This window comes from Hemibagrus wyckioides, linkage group LG06 (genome assembly GCF_019097595.1).
Source record: "Hemibagrus wyckioides isolate EC202008001 linkage group LG06, SWU_Hwy_1.0, whole genome shotgun sequence".
Lineage (NCBI taxonomy): Eukaryota > Metazoa > Chordata > Actinopteri > Siluriformes > Bagridae > Hemibagrus > Hemibagrus wyckioides.
In genome coordinates this window covers 12,038,352-12,048,523 of record NC_080715.1, presented here as the reverse complement: position 1 = coordinate 12,048,523, position 10,172 = coordinate 12,038,352, and the positions used below count along the sequence as shown (strand labels likewise).

The window sequence follows — 10,172 nt, the reverse complement described above, 5'->3', positions numbered from 1 at the left end:
TTGCAGTGGTCTGTTATTTTTTCCAGAGCTGTATATATATATATATATATATATATATATATATATATATATATATATATATATATATATACATATATATATACACACACACACACACACACACAACTTTATCTGTGTATCTATCTATTAGGAACACCTGTATATTTAATAATTTAATAAACACCTGCACATAATAAAGTGGACAATGAGTGCAGGTATATGTAAATGCTTCTTTTCCAAAAAAAAAAAAAAAATAGATTTCTGAGTAAATGTGATTGGTGTAATAAAACAACAAGACATTGTGATTTTCCAAAACAAGATACTTTATAGTTGATGTCAAAGACAAATGTTAGAGCAAAGGTCCCAAGAAAATGTCTTCTGTAACAATGGAAACAAAATCAAAACAAAGTGATAAAAATAATATGCATTTCTTACGTCTGTAAACCTAGAACTGCTCTCGAGCCACAGTGGTCATAGATATATTACTGGCTATAAAGGGAAGTACAGGCTGAGGATGACATACCTGTCAAACATCTGGAAAAAGCCCTTTGATGACTCCAGATGCTCTCCACTCAACCCAAAAATACATCCAAAGAAGGGGATATATATATATATATATATATATATATATATATATATATATATATATATATATATTTATAAAATCACACAGGCATAATATGTAGTGTGTAGTTCACCTAAAACAAAGTTCTACATAAATACAATAAAATCTGTTGTCTGTATGTCACAAGTGCTAGATAGTTTTGTTTTGTAAAATATCAAATGTTTTGAAATTGTTTAGCTTTCTCTATTCCTTTTTTTTTTCTTTCTTTTTTTTTTTTTTAACAAGTAAAAAGCACGTTGGACACAAGGAGCATCGTTCTTTCTGCTTCCTGATCACAGAACAGACAAGAAAGCAGTCGTGTCCCAAGCCGTTCTCCGATGCTGGAAAAATTCTCGTCCTACAGTGCTCATCGGTTGTGCAAATATGTTACAAGGACAGACAGGCATGCCGACACAAACCATGCAGAGGTGGAGGAAAGAGAACGATACAGAAATTTACCCGGGCCTTTGAATAAACAAGCTAGGCCCAGATTTAATGGCAAATTAGCAGGAATGACAAATGATCAAATAAATGGGAACAAAATCAAAATGAATGGAATGTGTGGTTTTTTTTTTTTTCGGTATTTATCTGAATGCTGGGTAGAAGAAAAAAGAAAAAAAAAAAAACCCAGATATACAAAGATTCTGTTTGAGGTGGGGGGAAAAAAAAAGACAAAAGAAGAAAGAAAATGGCTGCCATAGTTCAGACTGTTGTTGTGAAGTGATGTGTGAGTTCTGGTCAAGTGAGCCGTCAGAGCCGCTACTTCATTAAGAACACTGATTAAAGCTTCAGCGAAACTCTCCATCGTTGACATTTTTAGTGCGAATCATTCAGTAAAATCACCGAGGCGTGACGAACTAAGAAACAACTGCAGCGTTTTTCCTTGTTTTTTTAAGTTAGTGATCATGCTACAGTACAACAATAACAAAGTAAATCTTACTTCAAGTGCCTTTAAGTCAAGCAGCTGCGTAATACACAATCAACTGCACAGAGAATTTGGATGCATCAGAAAAAAAGAGAACTAAATTTCATTTGGTCTAAACTAACAAACTTGCCAGAACATTCACTGAGCAAGATGTTTTCAGTAGATATTACTGCGTTAAAAGTCGCCGCATCGTGAAGTGCCGTGAGATTGTGAATGTAGAACCGTTGCAGTGCTAAACCATCAGCAGCCAGGAGGAGAGAAGAGAGTGTACACTGAGCAGATATTATATGAGCATATCACCTTGCACTTCCAAATTTTTTTTTCTTTTTTCCAAACATGATTGTAATTGTTTTTTTGTTTTTTTTTTTATAATATATATCTATAGATCATTTTTTTTTTCATATATATATATAAATCTACTATAAACAGAACATATAGTAAATACACAATTGTTGGAATCATTATACAAAGTAAAAATCTCAATTTCACCCTCCCAAAGAAAACCAGAACCCCAGCATGTGTGTAAAAAGCTGCTCTCTAAGAGAAGAACTACGATCTTTAAGCATGTAAAACAACATTGTCAACTGTACAGAGTGTAACAGGGAAAAACGATAATCAAAAAGAAACAGAAACAAAAACAAATAAAATAAGTATAAAAAAGATTTGAGATGACGAGAAAATAAAAAAATAAAACAAGACAAAACTGGCAGAATGGAGTAGTCATGCGGTATACCAATAAGACTTTAAGAACAATTGTGACTGTAGGTCATGTCTCCTTCGTTAATATGCCCTTCTCCCATCTTTCGTATGAGAATATTAAAAAAAAGAAAAAGAAAAAAAAGAATCGTAAGTTCATACAATGACAAAGGTAGTTGCCATGAGGCTGAACATGAGTTGGGGTTTTCAAACAAATCAGCCCATCTACATCAGTCCACAGTGTGATATGTGTTCAGTGTCAAAGTGAATGAAGTCGTCAGCGAGCATGCTTGTATATATATATATATATACACATACATACACACACACGCACACACACACAGGTAAATGGATCATTAAAATGCATACATATGCTGCCATGCAGGTGCTCCATACCTACAGGATGCACTCAGCTCAGAGACTCATGCGAGGAGTGTCACAGCCATCTCTATGGTTTTAGCATCATTAACAGGGTGAAGGCTGGTGGTCCGATTACTTCCTGGATTGTGTAACACGCACAACCAAACGTACACACACATACACACGCCTGCACGCACACACACACGCGCGTGCACACACACACACACTCAGACAGTAGCACCTGCCTGTAGTGAAATCTGTAGGGACGTCCACTGCCGTGCTGCTAGGAATGCAGGAAACATCACGCTGGACACCAGCACCGACTCTGTCTGCTGGAACATCTGAAGGCTCAACGGTATATTTTTAAAATTGTTTTCCAGCCCTTTTGCTCATATTTGAAAGATGCCAATGAAAAGTGGCCATCTGGACAGAAGGTTATTATCGGTGATTAGCTAGCACTATTAATTGAATCTGAATATGAACACTGTGACATTCATAACTATAAAAAGTCTAATGTCTGCTGTGAGAAATACATGAAAAATATAAATAGTTCAATCATTCAACTTGTCTCATAAACCACAAAGTTGTAGAAGAAGATAAACGTGTTAACAGTCCTATCATGTACACCTGCAGTTAGTGGCACTGAAGTACTGGTTAGATCTCATGCTTTTAGTTTGCGTTCCTCTACTGGTCTACTGGGAATGGTGTTCAGTAACAGTGCATGCGAGTTAACGGAGACGGATGTATAGATTTGGTCATAGATTTTTGAACAAGTAGCTACATTGGGCTGCACTTGCTCTGAAAAGTACTAAAGAAATCAATTGAAAACTGCTCCAACAATGTTTGCCCGGATATGGCTGGCAACTACCTTCTTGGTTATTTAAAAGTTAAGTCCAAAAGCAAGTATTGAAAAAATGCAGAGGAAAATAAATTGCCAATAAAATGATGATAATGTGTGTGAGACACGCACAAGTCTGCAGGACATTCCTGGTAAACATGCAAAGGGCTTTCTGTCCTTCGGGCCTCCAGCCATTCCGCTCCTGGAAAAAAAAATGGAGGAGGGGGCGGAAGGACCCGATGGCCTTCCCCTTATGGAACTAGTTTAAGGCAATGTTCTTCTCAAATCATCATTAAATCCACCAGCTCTGTAAAAAAAGGCACAAGCTCTCAGTGTCTCTCTTGTGTGTGTGTTAGAGGGGTTTCAGACAAGCTGCTTCGTCAGCCTTCTTCCACACATCCTCTACATTTTCTACCTCTCTTCCACCCTGCCCATGTCTCCGGCCTCTCCTCTCAACCATCTCGCAAAGCATCCAGAAGTAACTTTCAAAAAATTTCCCAATTCGGAATGAAACAGCACCAGTCACTTTTCCCTCCTCAAGAAAAGACAAACCAAATAAAATAACCAAAGAGACAAGAAATAAAACCAGACGAGGACACAGCCGTGACAATGTCCACAGTTGAAACCATGCGGACGTTAGTGGCCATGAAAAGAAGAGTTTGTTTGAAAGCACCAGCTCTCGCTTCTAGCAGTGAGACGCAAGTCCACATCCTGTTTGAAAGCAGGCGTCTGTGTGGACAGAGCAGAAGGGAGGCCTGGACACACCCTGCTCTAGACAGAGACAGACTAAAACTGCGGAGGTTTTCCACACTGGTGTGCTTGGATTTTTTTGGAGACGTCTTCGGTCTGTTTTGCTTTCTGTGCTGAAAAGGCACTCGGAGGCGGCGGTGCCATGGAGCCTGGAGCGGCCAAAATGAAACATATGGAGAGAGCAGAGTGAGGTCACACACCAGTGAGAGGCTGTGAGCCAAGGAGGTCACCCAGTCAAGTTGGTCACCTGTCATCTACAGTGGTGGTTCTTCCTCCATTGGCTCCTCTTCAGACCTTAGACACATAGACACACGTGTTATTTGTAACTGACAACACCACTTACACATAAAGCCACTGCTGCTCAACAATGGAACCCACCTTTTCCCCATGTTCTTGGTGGCTACAGACAATGAGGCCATGGCGGTTACAGTCTCAGCCTCCTCTGTCTCACACTTCTGAGCCTCAATCAAGGAGTAGCCCATCGTGGAAACACTGCGCTGCAGACAGCGCCAGTACTTACCTTCAACAAACATGGAGCAAAGGACAATGCTTAGAATCATCATCAAATACAAAGATTGTTCTGTCAAGAAAATAAATATTCAAATATTTGTCCTGGCATTGAGCATAAGTTGTCCACTTACTATGGGCTTCCACAACCTTCTCCATGGAGCGCACAGCGTTGAGATTGGGCCTTTGTTGAAGAACCTTCTCAGGTAGTGGTTCCAGCTATGGAAAAGAGTTCAGAACATCACATCACTGACTGTTTTCATGGCTCTGCATTCAGGTTGAAATTTCACTACTTTTTATAAACAGCCCTGATACACATACATACTTTAACAATTGTTTCTCACTGTACTTCAACAAACAAATTAGTCAACTTGTATCTGCCAAAACAATAGCTAGGTGAAAGACCTGCATTTAGCCATTACAGCTGTTAGTGGCAATACTGGTGACCGCTTGGCAGGATTAGCAGCAGGGCTGGATTTACCCCATTTTGAAAATGGTTGCTTTATGGAAAAACCAGGGGTTAGAAAACTGTTTGAAAGACGATGCTCACTGGCCTTTTACAATACAATTAAGCTGACAAGTACACAATTATGGTATGTCAATACCATAGCAGACAGGTGAAGGCACTTCCCCTTCCAAATCACCAGTTATGGTCTGTTAGACTCCTGGATATCACCTAGAAATAATGCTAACAATTTACTGTTGTCCACGCAGTGGCAGCAATTGTCTTGCAGGGTTATCTTATCTGCAGTGCAGATATCTGTTTGGCAGGGTTATCTGCAGGACTACTGTCCATTTGGCAGGGTTATCTGCAGGACTGGTGTCTGTTTGACAACATTATCTACAGAACTGGTGTTAATTTGTCTGAGTTATCTGAGGACAGATGTCGGTTTGGCAGGATTAGTTGCAGGACAGGTGTCTGTTTAGCAAGGTTATCTGCAGGACAGGTGTTTGTCTGGCAAGGTTGTCTGTATGACTGGGATCTCTTTAGCAGGGTTATCTAAGGTTCTGATGTCCGCCTGACAGTGTTATTTGCAGGACTGGTGTCCATATGACAGGATTTGCTGAAGGATTTATTTGTGGCAAGGTAATCTGTGGGACAGGTATCTGGCAAGGTTACCTGTAGGACAGGTGTCTGACTGGCAGGGTAACCTGCAGGACTGCTGTCTGTTTGGCAGGTTTACCTGCAGTGCTATTGTAGTATTGCTGCTTAGCTGGCACTAATCTGTGATATGGCTGAAACAATAGTGTGGTGTTTAGGTAAGTCCAAGTTAAGACTTCCAGATGCGCTCAACACTTCACTTATAACAATCCTGGCTCAGCACACACAGTCCACAATACTCTGTTTTGTTCCTTGTCAAACTACAAGGGCACAAGTGTGGCCAGAGCCCAATGCAAATGGCAAGGAGACAAAAATTCCATCACTGATGTGGAACAATTCATTTTTATGCCTTTAAAGCTGTGATGGCCAAAATCTTTGAATGTAAAAAAAATGTAAATAAAGAAGACAGGCCTGACCTACAGGCAGCATCTGAATTAAAAAGGATGTCAAAAAAAAAATTAGATAGAGGCTAATGTTACAGTGTCCAAGGAGGAAAGGTGGAGAGGAAACAGAGACATGCCTTTTCCAGAACAGGGAACCAAGGAAGGAATGCACTCCTTCCATATACCACATGAGAATAAGAAGTACAGTGAAATTCAGTCCCGTACAAATACAGCACTGTTTCTCCTAATCAAACAATAATCTACAAATAAAAAAGAACTAAATGGAGAAGTGTTCGTGCTTGGCTCGTGGACATCTGCCATGCACGTTCAGTACCTTGCAAATGCAGATGAAGAAAGCCAGAGTTAAATGTGAGGCTGAAGTGGAGCCCAAGGGATGTGGCTGGCCGACAGAGCACCCATGCCAGACAATAGAGCTCAGTGTTGAGCCACTGGCATTAAGCAGACTGGAAGTATGGCAAGCTCTAACAGAAGAGTGCCCAACCCCATTCTCGAGTTTGGCACCTGTGCTGTAAAGGGCGCACCGTAACCAGACATTTCAGTGTGGAGAGGGTTCTGCTTCCACTAAAACAGGCATGATTTGTGCCCCTGTGCAGAGTCCCATGTGTTAAGGTAATCAGTCATCTCTGTGTTTGTAAAGCCAGGTGGTCATCTATTCATGATGCCCTGCTGTGCCGCTTCCCTGTAGCTCACTTCCAGCCTCAGCCAATCTCCTCACATTCTGTCAGAAATCTCTCATTGCACCCCAACATAGCCTTGACCCACTAACCCCCAACCTACTCCTCCCATTGCCCCATCCCTCCTCCAGACCCTGCTGAGAGTGTAACCCTTGCCTGCTCTGGCACAGGCCATAGGGGCCAGTCTGTCTATCAGTTTGAAAGATGACTATGGCGCATTGCTATAAACTTTAATGGGTCTTGTCAGCACTCTCCAAGCAGCTCGGCAGGTATGGAATGCAAGGCCGTCCCCATGACACAGGGGTTTATTGGAGTTCCTCCAACTCACCAAGCTAAGTGAGAGGACCCATACAGATTCAGAGATAAGGAATAACTTTTGTTAGTATGGTACCAAATCTGTCGTCATCTCCAAAGCAATCCAAACCCACGAGTCCCGATTTAAAACGTGCAAAGTAAGAAGCCAAGCTTGGAAGAAGATCCTTTAACAACCCAAAGCTCCAAGGGACCATCTTACACAGATTTAAGAGAATGTAGGATGTAAACATTTGAGAACATTACATAAATTATGTACATTTCATGGTAATGCCTGTTACTGTGTTATTAGAAACATTCCAAGGTCTGCCCTAACTGATTACTGTATATTATGTTTAATTCACAAAATGACATTGCATGAAATAATTTGTGACCTTGGTGTGCGTTTCCACTGGGTAGAACTGGAGCTGGGAGATAAATATGCATGTTTACAGTAACTGCTGGGTAAACACATGGATAACCTCATCAGTGACTGGTAACAATTAGCCTATTAAGTTGTTGTTTATCAAATAATTACTAGGAACCACAAGTCGGAGAGCAACATCTGTTAGTGCACATTCACCAATTAGTCATGAGTTCAGAGTTGACTATTGTCAGAGCTCCTGCATCATTCGTGAGGTATTTAACCTGAAAAGGCTTTCAATTAGTCAGTAAAAACCTGAATTGAAAAGAAAAAAAAACCCAAAAAAAACCCGACAACAACAACAAAAAAACAAGCCAGTGTTGGCGAGGTTTATTGCGAGCAATCTCTCCTTTTTTTGGAGGAGGTAACACAATCCTCATTATAGCAGAGACTCCTTGTCTTTACTGCTTCACCTTCCAATAAAACAGAATATTTCTCACAGTGGAGCCGACAGTAAAATGCTTGACATAATGACCAGTCACATAAGAGAAGGCAGTGGTGGAAACCATCCCCACCTTCCTTCTCTATAAAGAATAGCACGAGGAGATAGCAAGAAGAGGTCTCCATAAATCAGATTTCAAAAATCTGATCAAAATGTGTGTGCTTGAAAATGTATGAGTATGATGGGTTAATTTAGGGCTCAGGCCAGCTGAAGCAGCTGTGCTCCCATAAGAGTATTCAACACACTCTAGAGCGTGTGTGTACCCACACATATACACACTCCCTCTCTTGTTCTATCTGCCTCATCACGAATCAGTGGCCAGCATTCCAACTCTATTACACTGAAGTCTTTGTAAAGACCGTGATAAAACACTTGCTTCCTGAAATTCTGATTACAGGCCATACTCTCTGTTTATTTGATCTGTTATCGAGTTTGGGGATTTCAACCCTGAGTTTTTGGATCCTGAGATACTTGCTGCTCGGGTCATCAAATGAAACGTATGGCTGATTTTCACTTATTCGGATACAAAGAAAACCCCCGCCAGATTTTCGATGAACACATGCCACAGAAAACATCACTGTTACTTATTAATCATGCATGTCTGAATTTGGCACGCAATGCGTGCAGCTATGCTGCATGGCGGCAAAGCATTTGGACTCGGCTAATGAGCCGAGATGAGTTGAACTGAGATGTTGTGGAGGGCTGTTGTCCCTAATGTCACAGCAGTGATGTCATTTTAGTTTGGAGGCATGTGATTACATGTGAGAGAAGCAGGTTTGGGCCCCTAAAAATTGCACAGCAATATCTCAGTAACACTGGGGCTGTTTTATGATGACAGCTTCCGTTCGACTTCAAATGATTCCTAATTTCCTTTGATTACTTCATCTCTGTATCTCGCTCTCCGTTAGTGACCCCATCTGCATAAAGTGTGAGCTTAACAGCTTGCAGATGTGAACCAGGGACACTGTTGGACTGCAGAGGGAGAGAGAGCGAGCAGGGCGGGGGGTAGGGGGTGGTCGAGTATGTCTTTAACTATACTTTAACTGACATTCTACACCCATCACACCCCCTCAAAGGTGACTGATCAGTGTGGGCGTCTGAAATATATCCACAGAGCAACACTGATGCTTTTTGGATCAGTGATAGCTCTATTTTTAACCACAATTCCACTCTTTTCCTCTCGGCTGCTGTCTTTTTTTTCACCTGCTCCCTGTTTCCTGTCTTCTGCAGACCCTTAACATTGCTGTTGCCATATTTGAGACACTGATCTCGAAGCTGGGATCCAATTAAATAAACTGATTAACATTAAGCTGTCGACCAACTTCGAGCTCATCCTCTAGCCTCCACTTCTCTAGGTTTCAGAGGCCTATGGAGCTAATACAGCTCACTCACAGGCAATTTCTTGACAAGCTTCCTCAGCCAGTCTTATTGTTCTGTTAACTTCTCTCCTCATTCAGAAGACTGGAAACTGCTCTATTATTACAGCTCCAGGCCTATATTATATACACAAGCTCATCTCAAAAGAAAAAAAAACCCTGAAAACTTTACCCGACTGAGAAAACTGCTGGAGTGACAATCATGCTCTGTTAACAACACTTCTAAAAAAAAAAAAAATAAAAAAAAATAAATAAAAAAAATAAATAAATAAAAAAAAATCGTGACGCCAGCCCAAGAACTGGAGCTAGGGTGATTTCAGATTCCTCTGCATTGTGGACAGGATTCTATTAGCTGTTCTGAAAGGTCTCTTAGGGGCAAAGCAGATGGCTTCAGCAGCTTTTCTCTTCAGCCAATTAAAGTAACCACCATGAAGGCATCCCCATGAACTATAGTACTTCATGTCCCAAGCATTGGTGCTGTAGCTGTCCTGTCAATTATACACAACAACAAGGAACGCTTTTGCAGCTTTACCGTGTGCTAATCCTTGCAACACACAACAGGATATACATGATTCTAAAATTTGTATTTTTGTTTTTTTTAACCAGAACAGAGATGGCATACAGTGTGCTGGGAAAAACTCGGATCTATCGTGGCCAAATACATGATTCCAGCCATCAGCTTGAGAGAAAAGTAAGACCCTCATTTTACTGAGTGTAATCCTTTGTGTGCCATGAATCACAGAGAACAGCTTGTTCAAGAGGGAACACACTTCCACAAT

General features: G+C 40.9%; 1 protein-coding gene across 4 annotated transcripts in view; it reads right to left on the bottom strand.

The window, feature by feature from the left end:
• Positions 1-1,054: 1,054 nt before the first annotated feature.
• hdac4 (histone deacetylase 4) overlaps positions 1,055-10,172 on the bottom strand; it is a 170,106-nt gene continuing 160,988 nt past the window's right edge. For all 4 annotated transcript variants that reach the window (XM_058391174.1, XM_058391176.1, XM_058391177.1 and 1 more), the window contains 3 exons: positions 4,815-4,899; positions 4,552-4,693; positions 1,055-4,467 (listed from right to left, as the gene is read on the bottom strand). In XM_058391174.1, coding sequence (XP_058247157.1) covers positions 4,428-4,467; positions 4,552-4,693; positions 4,815-4,899 — 267 coding nt within the window. In that variant the 3' untranslated portion in view covers positions 1,055-4,427. The remainder of the gene's footprint in view (positions 4,468-4,551; positions 4,694-4,814; positions 4,900-10,172) is intronic.